The 14,995-nt window shown below is 34.3% G+C and overlaps 1 protein-coding gene across 1 annotated transcript; it reads left to right on the forward strand.

The window, feature by feature from the left end:
* The first annotated feature begins 10,432 nt into the window (after nt 1–10,432).
* LOC145137457 (type IV inositol polyphosphate 5-phosphatase 7-like) lies at nt 10,433–14,327 on the forward strand. The gene is made up of 11 exons (XM_079071587.1): nt 10,433–10,963; nt 11,063–11,150; nt 11,344–11,412; nt 11,514–11,598; nt 11,703–11,807; nt 11,958–12,717; nt 12,833–13,026; nt 13,163–13,271; nt 13,364–13,512; nt 13,620–13,999; nt 14,091–14,327. Exons 1-10 carry the CDS (start codon nt 10,934–10,936, stop codon nt 13,840–13,842), a joined length of 1,812 nt encoding a protein of 603 aa, XP_078927713.1. The 5' UTR covers nt 10,433–10,933; the 3' UTR covers nt 13,843–13,999; nt 14,091–14,327.
* Nucleotides 14,328–14,995: the final 668 nt, after the last annotated feature.

The following is a 14,995-nucleotide window of genomic DNA, read 5'->3' on the forward strand; positions in this document are numbered from 1 at the left end:
AGCCTTGTTAGCATCGAAACAGTTTCGTTCGCATCTGATCCATTATCCCGACTCACTCTAATGGATCATAACTAGTCGCAAGTTAACAATACCTTCAACCAATTGTGACTTACTCTGATGGATCGTAACCCGTCGTAAGTGAAATGTAAATTTTCGCAATATGAATAATAAACTTCAAGAACACAAACACAATCTTATTGGGTTTTTGAAAATTTTGAAATTTAAAGACAAAAATAAAGAAAATCTTTTTAGATTTTGGAATTTTCAGAAATTCAAAGACAAAAATAAAGAAAATCTTTTTGGATTTTTGAATTTTTAGAAATTTAAAAAAAATAAAGAAAATCTGTTGGATTTTTGAATTTTTATAAATTTAAAAACAAAAATAAAGAAAATCTTTTCGGATTTTTGAATTTTAATGAACAGTAAAATATGAAAGAATGAAATGATAGAAGTTACCAATAGATAAAATCTTCCAATTAACTCGGAGGGATTGGAACCAGTTGTAAGTGAAAAGTAACACCCTAACTCACACCGAAAAATTAGAACTAATCGCACTTGAATAGAAACACTCCGACTAACTCTGAAGGATCGGAATTGATCGAAAGTGAACAGTAACGATTTCAGAATTAGAAAAATGATTTCTTCAACTTCCAATTGCTCATCAGTTTCATTATGTAAAAGATTCTCCCACTAGACATTTGAACTTATAGTTGAACTCTCCCCCTGGAAATTATCATGATGATTTAAATTCTCTCCTGCACAAGATCATTATTATCTAAACTAGAATCGAAATTTGAAATTGAATTAACAACTTCTTCATTGCAAAGTGGAACAAAATTTTCATATTCCACCCTTAAACGTATGAGTCCGATTTTCTTTTTCCTCCATCTATTAGACTCTGGTATCCTCTCAATTCCAATTTCCTTCCAACCACATGACGAGAACAGCTACTATCAGTGTATCATTCCGAATTGAACTGCTCGTCATGCATTACCTACAAAATTAAACCAATTTGGCAACCCAAGCCATCTTGGGCCCTTATGAGAATTTTGATTTTGGAACAGAAACAGGAAAAATATTAGTCTCATCAATTCAAAAGGATTTCGTAGTCAAAACTTTGTTCTCATTAAGTGTTTTCTTGAAAACTTGAGTTTTGTTGTCACAAAGATTTATCTCAACAAATTGAGACTTTTGTTGAACAATTTTTTTTCATCTTTGGTGCCATCTTCTTCAAAAAAATATTTTTCTTCACTTTTCAATTTTTTTCATAATCTTTCAAAGTGGTTTCTTGTTCCGAAATAGAATTTTTGTGAACGTAAACTTTTTTTCTTTTTGAAAATGAGTTATTTGTTTTTGAACCATTTGAATAAAACGGAATGGGAAAAAATTGGAATTTTGCATTTTTCACTTGTGAAGAATTTTGTTTTTAAGTATGATATCTTGAAGAATTGACTAACTTTCAATCATCCTTGTGAAAATTAGAACTTGATGCAACATTCTTTTTATTATTATTAACACTCAAAGAATTTTCTTTTTGTTTCCAAAAGTTTTTTCGTTCTTTCAAATTCTTTTTGTATCTCACATTCATTGCTTTTGCTTTTCTATATTTAATTTTTCCTTTTGAACACGATGACTTTCCATTTTTGATTTTCCTTTGTGATTGTTCTCAACAACCTTTTCAGAATTGTTTTTCACCATTACAGGTTTATCCGTAACGATTTCTTCTGAACTGATTTTCTCAATTTCAGTTCCATCTGGATTGTCAACCTTTTGTGAACCATTCACAACATTCAATGGTTGTGAAATGTACACTTTCTGAAAGACCTTTTGTTTCCTCAGAATTTTTAATCAGTTTATACCAAAAATGATCATCACAAGAATTAACATTATCAGTCTCAACAATTGATGTCAATATGGAAGTGTCATTCTTGTTTAGTCCCACTTTAACAAAAACTTGATTCAGAGTTGATTTCGCTTTTGGAAAAACAACAGGTTTTCTCTTACAGTGTTTAATCCTTGATTCTTAACAATCGTTTCAAATTCAATTGAGTCATCAGAGATTAAATCCATTTTCGGTTCAACAACATCTTTCACTAAAGAAGAACAATCAACTTCATCTTCAACAGAGATTTCACTCATTTCGCTTTCATCAAAATCAGAATCATTCATACAAGATTGATTTTCTTCCGATTTCAAATTTTGGCATAACAATTTATATTTCTCAATTGCATTTTGTTTATTTTTTGTTTGTCCTCTTCACTTAGAGTATTGTTCATCATTATTTTTTTTTCTTTGGATCTAATGAATTCTTCAATCTTTTCAAGTCAAATTCTATATGATTCATGCAAAGGTTCATTTGATGATATCATAGATTCACATTTATAAAAATCAGCATCTATTTCATCTTCTTTGAATTCAAGAAAATGTAGAATCATTTTATGTGATTTATTACCAATTTCACAATTAAGATATAGTTGTGAAATGTTATTGTACAAACATTTTGCAATTAGATAGAAAATATTCCTTTGTTTTATCATCAATCTATTATCTCTTTTCAAAACGATTACATCATCCTGAAGTCTAGTTATTTCAATTTTAAGAGCCTCAATTTTCATTCTTCTTTCTTCGCTTTTAAAAGAACACCTACTAAAACTATCACTAAGATCAGAATTCTTAATGTGAGATCGTTTGAGACATTCACTAAAATTAGAGATTGTATCACACAGCGTAGTTAGTTCGGAATCATAACGAGAAACATGAATATTAAGAGATTTAAGAATAGAATGTACCTTGTTGATTACCTTCTCACAAAACGAAACATGTTCCCTGAAACCTTTCTCTGAGAAACTCCCATCATATATTACGCCTTCATCAATAGAGACTCTTTGACGATCCAAATTTGTTCTTTTCACCATAAAGCAATTTCCTTCATTCACACTCTTCTCTTTTCCTTCTTTTTCTTCTTCTCTCACAACTAAGCTTTTTCCATGTGTAGGCCTCTGAAATTCATCATCTCTGAAATAAGTTGACCACACTTCAACCTGACCATCACTGTCATCCTATTTAGCTATCAACGTTATTCTATCTTCTGCAAGTAGTAGTCTTCATATTTTGACTTCTCTTTCTTCTCATTCGCTTTTCTCAACATACACACTTTTGCAAAGTGATTTTTTCCATGACGGTAGTTGCAATCGTAACCAGAATCGCCAAACAAAATTTTCTCTTCTTTTACTTTCTGCAATTTAGAGTCTCGATTCAGAGTTTCACTGTTAACACGTTGTCGCGCGCGTATTAAACAAGTAAATTATCACTGCTTGTTGCACTAAAAATATAGCACAGGGAAGCAGGATTGAATCCTCAGGGACACAGCCTAAAAGTCAATGCCTTTTTGCATCAGGCACATCTAGTCAAAACAGAAATTATAAAAGGGGGTTTTAATTGTTAAACTAAAAACTAATATGCAGTGATATTAAATTAAATGAAAGTCAATAATAAAAACAATTCCAGTTCTGCTGCGACTTTCCTAATCTTGCAACTGATCCAAATCTGATTATTTGAAATGTGTTCTATCTAAGCTGGTACTGAGAAAAACTAACAAGCTCTAGTAATTTCTCTTTTACCTAAACTAGTTAATCAAAACAAGCTCTTAATTTAACCCTAACTTTTTACTATTCAATTAAATAAGCTCTTAATTAAATCAGAAAAGTTGCATTAAGTTCTTTGTAAAATTCCCAGCAATACCCAATACTTCTCACAAGCTCGGAAGCGTAAAGATATGATTTTTACAGTTTATACCAGAGTTAAATCCCAAAACGGAACCAATCTGATACTTGTTACTTTTACCAATTTATTAGAACAATTACGGATTCTATTAATTAATTAACTAGAATGATAAAACCCTAGCTAGGTGATCAGACTAACAAGAATTCAAATCAAACATTCATTAAGCTCAAAACTGAAGAATCTAGATAGAAACACAAATCAAAAACCATATCTAATGATCAATCACAAGAAAAGTACTTGTCTTATGCAGAACTGAAAACTAGGGTTTAGCCAGACATGGCCAAAATCTGATGAAAACAGATGAAAATAGGCATCAAACAACTAATCTTACTAATCTACTTGAAGAAGATGATCCACGGTCTTCAGATCTTCAGAAATCGTTGAAATCGGAGAAGAAACGCCTCCAAAATCGTATTTCCGTCGTCTGGTACCTCTGGAATCGCCAACTTAGGTTACAAGAATGCTATCAGGGTCTATTTATACGTCCAGCAGCAAAAACGACGCGCATGCGATCATAGGTTTTGAAGAAAACGCGTCTCGTACCTTTTTAATGAAGTAGGATACCATTTTGGCACTTTTTGGCCAACCTGCGATCGCATGTACACAACCTGCGATCGCAGGTTTTCATTTTTTGCTTTTCGGATGAATTTTTGGCACTAAAAAACCTCGAATCCAAGTTACTACCTAACCTGCGATCACATAAAAGGCCCCATGCGATCGCATAAAGGCAACCTGCGATCGTATGTTGTACCTAAGACGTCCGAAATTTCGTCTACTTTTCAGATCATTTTGAATCGCCTCAATCGGAGTTACGGTTCATGAGATATGGTCAAAATACTGACAAGGGGTCAAAGCTGCCTGCAACATCCTTTAACTTTAGATTGCATATTCTATCTCCGTGTGATCAATTCGATCGAATGTTTCTTGACCAAAGCATCTTCCAATCATTCCACAACATACTCCATAAGTTCCAAGTTCCATTTTAAGCTCCAAACGCGCATCCAACTGCTCCCAAAGCACTGCTCCACTCAAACTATCTGAAATTGACATAAAAACATGAGCAGTACGTGAATTCTTACGAATTACATGAGCTGAACATTATTTAAATAAATGAAATGAAAATATACAAAATATGATTCTAAAATGAAAATAAAACTACCCTATAAGATGCATAAAATGGCATCTAACATTCATCTCCATTGAACGTGTTTCCTTTGAATTTTGGAGAAGTTTTTCTTGAAGAAATTTTTGGGGTTGCTGATCATAAGCGCCTTGATTTCGCTAGTAAACTCTTCATCTGTGCTATCTGAGTCCGAATCATCTTTAATCAACTTGCAACAAATGATAATGGTTTGGCATATGAGACATTTTTAGCTTCTTTAAGAACCTGTTTCTCATGAGATTTGAGAATACCAACCATTTTGGCAAGAGAATAGTCATTAACCTGTTCATGATCCTTAAAAATTGATACAATAAGCTTCCATTCAGACCTTAGACCCATTAGAAACGTAACTTTATGTTTGACTACTTTCCTGCTCAAATCATGCTTAAGCATTCTGCTTAGCAAATGGTTAAAACGGGTAACAGTATGATCAATGGACTCATCTGATTTTCGTTTAAAAGAACCAAATTCAGATAAAACAATAGTTTGAATTGAATGAGTTAATTAGCATCACCAGAATACAATTCTTCCCAAATTTCATTAGTTGTACGAAGAGAACTTACCAAACGGAATGTATCAGGAGGAAGAGCAAACCTCAAAATCCTTAATGCTTTCAAATTGTTCGTCAACAATTCCTTTTCATCAAATTCAATACCTTCAGAAATCAGATTATCCAAATCCTTTTGAGTATACATGATCTCGTCGGTATTTGACGACTTGAACGATCCTTCTGTAATAACATGTCATATACTCGAACCATGAGTTTCGATCCCCAAAACATAATCCTCAAAATGAAGTCACTTCATAATCTTCTAAAAAACTAGTTGGAATCTAGTTTGTAGAACCAATAGAACCATGAAAATTAAAGGAAATAGAATGAGAGTCTTCTTTTTCCATTTTTTAGAAAAAATTCCGATAGGAACAAAAATAGAATCAGATATGTAAGCTAGAAACTAGTTCCAAATCAAAAATTGAATGATTTGAACTAATAATTTTGTACCAAATTGCAAACAGAAGTTGCAAAATGCGGAATCAATCAAAAATACAAAGTAGAAATATGAAGAACGCGAAGAACTTTGAACGAAATCAGATCTGGAAAACAGCTTACAAAATCTCCTTCTCTGTTAGAACTATTTAGAATTTTTAGGAACGATAGATTCTATTTTAATCTCGTAAACACGATTGAAATAGTTGAAAGATTAAGAAGACAAGAAGTAAATAAGATCAATTTTCCATTAGAGAGAATATTGAGAACAATTCGATACAAGCAAGCAAACAACTATTCTCCCAAAAATTCTTTTCTCTCTTTTAAATGACATCTGTATTTATTGGTGTAGGGAAGTTGGAAAAAAATAACTAAACCGACATATCAGAACGAAATCCCAACTATGAGTTTTGATCTTATATACCTAACAGCGGAACCAAATCCCAACTATGAGTTTGATAAAGAATTGTATGTTCCTCAACCATAGCATTCTGCTAAAGGGGATAAGAGACAACCTCTTTGTATGATGTTGGTTCAAAGATACGATGTACATTCACAATAAAGCAGGCAAAATCTGGCGAGTAACAAGAATTTAAAAATTCTAGAAGCTTGGTGGGTTTTCGATTTTGAGTAAGCCTTGAGGGTGGCAGATCCTGAGCAGTAGATGGTGGGGGATTATAAGCAGGAATAGGTATAAGATATGAAGTTAGAGGGTTGTCTGAAGCTACGAAAGCATTAGGAGAAACATCATCACTATCAATGCTAAATAGATCAATAGCCCAAAGTTCCAACCGAGTTACATCATGCGATTGAACATGAATGCTATAGAAAGGGATGTGCGTCGAAAAGGTAACATGTTGAGAAACATACAATTGTTAACTTGTTGGGTCGTAACATTGATTTGCTTTTTGACCAATATTGTACCCCAAGAATACACATAGAGCTGATTTTGGAGATAACTTACCCGCTCTGCGTGAGGTCATAAAACAAAGCAAGTACACTTAAATACTCGCAATGAAGAATAATCAAGAAGTTTTCTAAATAATTTTTCATATGGAGACATCCTAGAATTATGTGTAGTGGGAATGCGATTAATAACATATGAAATGGTAAGTACGGCTTCCCCTCCTAAAAATTCAAGGGGTTCGAGAAAATAAAAGTAAGGATCGTGTAGTTTCAACAAGATGGTGATGTTTTCTTTTTCCAACACATTTTTAGTGGGGAGTATATGTACATGATGATTGGTGCATATTGTCATCGGATGCAAGTAATTGAGTAAGATCCTTAGAGGTGTGTTCCCCTCCCAAATCACAGCAGAAGCATTTTATAACAACAAAGTGTTGAGTTTTGACTAGGGTTTTAAAATCGTTAAATATAATGAAAAACTCAGACCTGCGTTTCATAAGATATCCCACTATAACGAGTCTAATCATCTATAAAGGAAACATAGTAAATGGATCCTCTTTTAGAGAAAACCGGTGAGAGATCCCATACACCAAAATGCACAAGATCAAAAGGAGCAATAGAATGAGTGACATTTTTATTAAACGGTAGACCACATTTTTTTTGCTAGTTTGTAATCACAACATTTGAGAATATTGTGATTGTTCAAAAGACCTAAAACACCAATAGAAGCTAAAAAATATAAACGTGATGGTAACACATGTCCTAAACGAGAATGTCAAAGATAAAAAAACAAAAGATGAATTATTGATACAAAAAGATGACAAATCGACACTAGAGGCAGCAAAATCAAACACTTGTAGTTGATATAAAACATAAAGCTGTCCAAGTCTACGACCAATACCCATCGCCCTCCGAGATTGTTGATCATGTACAAAACATAATGAATTAGAGATGAAGACCAAACAACAAGATTTACACAGTAGATTGACGGAAACGAGATTCAAAGATAGTGTGGGGGATAAAATAGACATTGGTAAAAGATATTTGAGGAGTAACAACATAACCAACACCCTATATTTGCATAGATGTACCACTAGCATACATAATAGAAATAGGCGAACCAAAAGATAACAAAGCAAAATATGACAAATATGGTGAAATATGATGAGATGTACAAGAATCAAATATCTAAAATGATAAAGGAATACCTTGAGTACTAGAAGAAGACATACCTGAGTGGGATGTAGATGTCGACATAGACGTAGGATTAGAGGCACAGAATTGTCTGAATTATTTAAAAACATGAGGATCCAAAGCATATGATGGTGTAACTATTGTTTCAACCTCTACTAAAGGTGCAACAACAATAGTGTATTGTGGTGAACTAAATGGAGGAAAAGAGGGGCATGACGAGGATTTTCTAGAAGACTCGTTTTACTGTGGAGGTTGAAACTATTCAGATGGTCTGGTTTGTTGTTGCTATTGATTTCCTTGTTTAAGAGCAAAGGAAACTGAGATTTCCAACGGTTTTTCTTTTACAGAAAGCATACTCTTCAAAAGCAACTTTAGTGCGATTTTGATTTTAGTTTTGAGATCGTTGTGCAACAACAAATATAGTTGAAGTGGTGGTCGTCTTAAACCCTTTGTTATCTTAAGACTTGATATAAGTTTCTCCAACAATTAACTCATGCACAACTGAATCAACATTATGAAGAGGGGTGCGATGCAAGATAGATCCAAGTAAGCCTTCAAAATCAGAACGTAAGGACAGCAAAAACTAAACCAACCGCTACTCATCCCTTCTTGCAATGTAAGGCTAAAAAGCCTTCAAATCAAAAGGTTTAGTAAGAGCCAACTGACACAAATTAAACATAAATGCATAAAAACTCTTGATACTCAGACTATTCTGTTGAAGGGCTTGAATATCAAAGTCTAACTAAGGGCGTGTCCGGCACGCGACGTTTGGGAGCTTCTGGCTTCTAGCTTTTAAGAAAACACAAGTAAAAAAGAAAAAGCCTCGTTCGGCGACAGAAGTATTTAGCTTTTAACCTAAACAAAGCGCTCCAAAATCAAAAGCTACATGGAGTAGCTTTCAACAAAACTCTCCAAAATCAAACGCTACCCACTACCCGCTAATCGTTACCCGCTGCCAGCTAGTTTTGCCGAACACGCCCTAATACTCTTTTGTAAAATTATACTAAGTGTACAATTTATCTAAGTGGTCCCAAACTTCCTTGTTGTGTCATACTTTTCTAGCTGTGTTCCAGTAGACTGAATTTAATAATTGTTAATCGAAGTGATGATCTTGGAGATACCAGTCTCTCACGAGTCTAATAAGGTTGCATAATTCGCATCCTTGTCATCTGTTGGTTTGCCCTTTGTACATGTCACAATTCCCTGCATATTCTTCCCCGGGAAAAAATATTCATAACATAATTCCAGTAAGCATACTTTTTGCCATCGAGTTTGGTACTAATAGACCGAAGAGAGTCATCTTTTTCTAGCATAATGTCAATAACAGTCAGAAAATTGATTAAAACTAAGCTCTAATCCTAAATCGTGTCGAGACTATTGGCGAAAAGTGTTATTTGCGACGCTATAAAAAACACGTCGAGACTATCGACGGTGTAGCGCGAAGTATGTTCGAAACCCTCAAAAAAATTGAACAAATAGAACAAATTAAACCAAACTGAATACAAAAACAAATCAAAAAAATCGTACCTAAAACCACCATAATTTTCAAATAGAGTTCTAATATCATGTAAATTAACAAACAATAGAGACAAAATACGACTAAGGTTTCATTATTACCATAGAAATATACAGTTAAAATGAAATGGAAAAACAATATAAATATAAAAGTTAATTATGTTAAACCTAGCTAAATGACTAAACATATAGCCCAAACCAAAATAGTCCAATAAACTTATTACGTTAACAATATTTATATATTTCTATAGGTATTTTAAAACATCATTTAACAAGACTTATAGTTACCTAAGTCCTTCCACTTACTTCCCTACCCTATGATCGGATGGAAATTAAGTATTGTTGTTTGATTAGCTTATTAAGTCCCATGCATAACATAATAGGTTTCGAGGCATAATACAATAGGTTTCAAGGTGCTTTAACTCGTGATAATGATTTAAGGGTTTGAGTATTAATAGCTACATGTAGTTTATAAAAGTATTAACTTTGAATTTTAATGCGAGTTGGGCTCTTTGTAGATAAGGGACACATTGTTCTTATCTTAGTCGTTTAGGGGTTGTGTATGTGATTAACAACTTCAAATACATTTATTGGGATGAAGTGATATATAATAGTTCAAGGATTGGAAAACCATTTTACAACAATGATTAGTTCATTAAAAAAATGAAGAGTAATCCGTACAAAAATAATAATATGCATTCGTCTTTTGAATTATAACATTTTACTATTTGTATCAATCATTGATTTTTATCTTTAGGATAAATAGTAGGAATAGGAGCATATATTTAAAATAGGGTAGGAATCCGATATGGATTACAATAGTAGTCCTTCATCTCCTTTATCTTTATTCATGTTGCTTTTGCTTTGTTTGAACAGCAGGTAGAGAGGGAAATGACCCTATTTATCGGGCAGCTGTTCTGGTCAGTTGACCAACAAGTTTTCATTCTTTCGATTCCATTGCTGCCCTGCCCCACCACCATTCCGGGCCGGCCCTTGGGTTTTGAGAGAAAAGTCGTCATCGTCTCGATAAAGAAAAAGACCACTGAGACATGAGTGCACTTTATTCCGTTCAAAACCGATACAGCCTCTGCTGCAGACAACGAGGGTCTGTCTGGAGCAGAAAGACAAACTCACCCTCTTTACCTTCTCTCTTCGATTTTTGTCTCTCTTCTTACACTTTAATCTTTGCGACATTGCCCTGTTCTTAAAGAAACCTCAGAATCAATCTAATCTCACTTACAATCATCTTTCTTTAACTAATCTCTCTGGGTTTTCTGTCTTTCGTCTTCTACTACCGGAAATTCGATCAACATTGTTGATAGGATAGCTGTTTGTGTTCTTGGTGCTTTCGAGTAGACTACAGTCGTATGAAGTGGTAGCAAGGAAGAATGATAGATGAAAATGCCAAAAAGGGCAAGGTCTTATTTTGTTTTCCCAACTCACTCTCGCACTTCTTTACTTCGTTGTCCTTTCAGGATGATTTGCCGAATGATGATTTCTTTTTCTCTTTGATACAGTTCTCTTGGTCAAAGTCATTGGTTCGAAAGTGGTTCAGTATCAAGAGCAAATCCGAGGAATTTCAGACCGATAAAGGTGTTTATGGAGGTGGGTATCTGATGAATCTTCATTTCCGGCTCTCAAGTTAAAAGATGATGCTATATTATTGGTTTAATACGCATACAGTCAAACGTCATCAATTTTGTTTTCTTCTGCCCACCAACTGTTTGTGTTTTGGTTTCATCGAGATTTCATCTATGTCAAATTGATAATTTAAGCATCGTCCTGTGTAAAACTATAGGTGGTGATGGCGAATGGAGGAATACTTTTTCTCAAAGGGAGCCACCAGCTATCAAGAAGACTAAAACAGGTACCCATTCTGAACCATAAATGATAAAACCATCAAATTAATTTAATCTCAAACTATATTTCTGTGATTGATTTATTTCCACAATTCACATGGATGTACAGAGAAATCAAGCAAGAGTACTGAGCGTCCCAGGCGGAGTAGAGTTTATCTTGATCACCCTCAGATTATAAACGTTCATAACTACAGGTTTGTCTGGCCCTTCTGCTTTAAAAAAAAAAAAGTTAGTTTAACATTATTTTAATTCTTGAATGATAAAGTAACAATAATTATTGTGTTCAATTTCTGTCCAGTATTTTTGCAGCTACATGGAATGTCGGTGGAAAATCCCCTTCTAGTAATATGAATCTTGATGACTGGTTACATGCTGCTCCACCTGCAGATATTTATGTCCTTGGGTATGTCATCCTTTTATTTGCTTGTTGTGTATCTGATTGGGCTCCTTGTTTATCGGGCTCTTTACCTCAGCTACCCAACCAAAAGACTGCTGACTGCTGTGTACCTGATTTACATATTTGAATTGACATTTTGATAATATTTGGTTTCAGATTTCAAGAAGTAGTTCCCTTGAATGCGGCTAATATTCTCGGTGCGGAGGACAACGGCCCTGCAAAAAAATGGCTAACCCTAATCCGTAGCACACTGAACAATCGGGCGGGTACAAGTGGCGGAAGTGGTTGCTATACTCCTTCACCTATCCCTGATCCAGTTGCTGAATACGATGCTGATTTCGAAGGCTCATCAAGACAAAAAACATCTTCTTTATTTCACCGAAAGTCATTTCAAGCACCTCGAAGCTGGAGAACCGAAAACGACTCATCGATGCCACAAGCCCGGCTCGATAGGCGATACAGTGTTTGTGATCGGGCCATCTTTGGTCATCGGCCTAGTGACTATTCTTCAAGTCATAGACCAAGTGATTATTCCTCTTCGGGTGGTCATAGGCCAAGTGACTATTCCTCTAGTCGGAGGCCTAGTGATTATAGGCCGAGTGACTATTCGTCTGGGAATCGGCCTAGTGATTACTCATCGTGGGGTCAAAGACCGAGTGATTGTTCAAGGTGGGGTTCATCGGATGATGATTATGGACCCATGGAAGATTCACCCAGCACAAATTCTTTCTCACCTGCATCCGTCATGGAAGATGGATATAGATGGCCAAGCCACTCTAGGTATTGTTTGGTTGCTAGTAAACAAATGGTTGGTGTTTTTCTCACTGTTTGGGTCAAGAATGATTTGAGGGAGCATGTTCGGAACATGAAAGTGTCTTGTGTTGGTAGAGGATTGATGGGGTATCTTGGGAATAAGGTACCCGCATTTGCTAGACCATGTCTCATCTGTCTGTATATATGTTAACAGTTAAATAAGAGATATATTGTATGTATGTATGTATATTAAGAAAACATTTCCTTGGTTTTTGCAGGGATCTGTTTCTGTGAGTATGTTGTTGCATCAAACAAGCTTTTGCTTTGTATGTAGTCATTTGACTTCCGGCCAGAAGGAAGGTGATGAGCTAAGAAGGAACTCTGATTTTATGGAAATCATTAAGAAAACAAGGTTTCCACGTGTTCAAGGCACAAATGATGACAAATCCCCAGAAACGATAGTGGAACACGAGTAAGATTAATTTCCGGATTTTGTTAACTTAATCCTAACATTAAACCAAAAAATAAAGATAAGCCTTGCATAAATGATGATACAGTATATAGCATTTTTTTGGCCTGATTATATGATCTTTTGTTCATTGATTTAGTCGAATTATCTGGCTTGGGGATCTCAATTACCGAATTGCCCTCTCTTATCGGTCAGCTAAGGCGCTTGTTGAAATGCAAAACTGGAGAGCATTGCTGGAGAAAGATCAGGTATACCATTTACTTTCAAGATAAATTTATCTAGTTATATTTATTGACAAACAGCATTTTCTTGGGCTAAATATTGCTTCTTCTTTAAAAAGCTGCGAATTGAGCAAAGAAGGGGCCGTGTATTCCAGGGATGGAACGAAGGGAAAATATACTTTCCACCAACATATAAATACCTAACTAATTCAGACAGATATACCGGGGATAGTTTGCACCATAAGGAGAAAAGACGAACACCTGCATGGTAACATTCATATTCACTAGTATGAAATATATATATATATATATATATATATATATATATATATATATATATATATATATATTTTAAATCTATTGTAATATTTGCAGGTGTGATAGGATTTTATGGTATGGGGGAGGTCTTCATCAATTATCATATGTGCGTGGCGAATCTAGGTTTTCGGATCATAGACCAGTTTACAGCTTATTCTGGGCTGAAGTTGAATCGGTTCAAAGCCGTTTTCGAAGAAGCATGAGCTACTCCAGCTCTAGAATTGATGGGGAAACCATTTTGCCATATTCCCATGGCTATACAGAACTCTGCTTCTTCTGACAACAAACACTACAGTCTCAACATCTACAGTGTCAAAGTTTCATTTGGCTTCTTGTGACCACTACTGGGCTTTTATGCCAACCAACTACTTTCGTTGTGGCTGTGTACCTGATTTATATCTTACGAGAGGTTGCTTGAAGAATTACTATTGAAAAAGGTATAAAAAGAACATTAAATGCACCAAAACCCGTTATTAAAAAAATACTCTTCACATTTATCCTTTGCTAACAAACTAGACCCATTTGCAGTTGGATGGAATGGTCAAAGATGGGAAAGATGAAGATTATTTTATTCAAGATTCTTTACTGTGAGGAAATGTGAATGATAGATGTTCAAAATAACAATTCTTGCTTTTGTAGGTTTTTTCTTTATTAAATTATATAGAAAATCAAAGGACTGAATTAGGAATATGATCAATGTATACTCCAATCATCAAAAGAATATGCAGTAAATATTAAATCTTATTCTTATGCATTACTAGAAAAGTTGGTCTCACGTCTACTGTTATTGTCTGCTTTTGCTTTTTCTGTGGGAGATGGGAAAGCAGGAATTCATACAAAAAGAGACATTATCTGGGGCATGCCAGGTAAATTCGGTGGGAAGCAATATCACATTGTACATAATGAATTATATATATATATATATATATATATATATATATATATATATATATATATATATATATATATATATATATATATATATATTAGTTGCGAACCTGGTGAAATATAAATTTTTGGAGGTTGGCCTTGTTGGTTTGGTTTCGGTTTTTAGCTCTAACATCACAAGCTTAGATGCCGAGAAAGAAAATTACTTTCATTCGAAAACAAGATTATACATGATAGTGTTTGAATCGTGTTTTTCAAGACTTTTAACATCATTAAATGAAACATCAACTAATTTGTTAAAATTGGAGACTACATTGACTCAATTTATCATTATTAGATTAAACATTAAAGTTTTACATAGATATAGTGGGTAAACGGACAACATATTGTGTCGCACCCATTTTTGGATAGCAAAACTAATTTTTTTAAAAACATCCATAGATTTAAGGGTCACAATTTTACTATGTATGACCCGTTGGATTCTATTGATGAGTAAAATTAAGAGAGAGAGCAAAAACTTATGGGGTGGTTAGATGGATATATAA

The sequence above is a fragment of the Lactuca virosa genome, chromosome 9 (assembly GCF_052849685.1).
Source record: "Lactuca virosa cultivar CGN04683 chromosome 9, Lactuca_virosa_CGN04683_v6, whole genome shotgun sequence".
Taxonomy (NCBI): domain Eukaryota; kingdom Viridiplantae; phylum Streptophyta; class Magnoliopsida; order Asterales; family Asteraceae; genus Lactuca; species Lactuca virosa.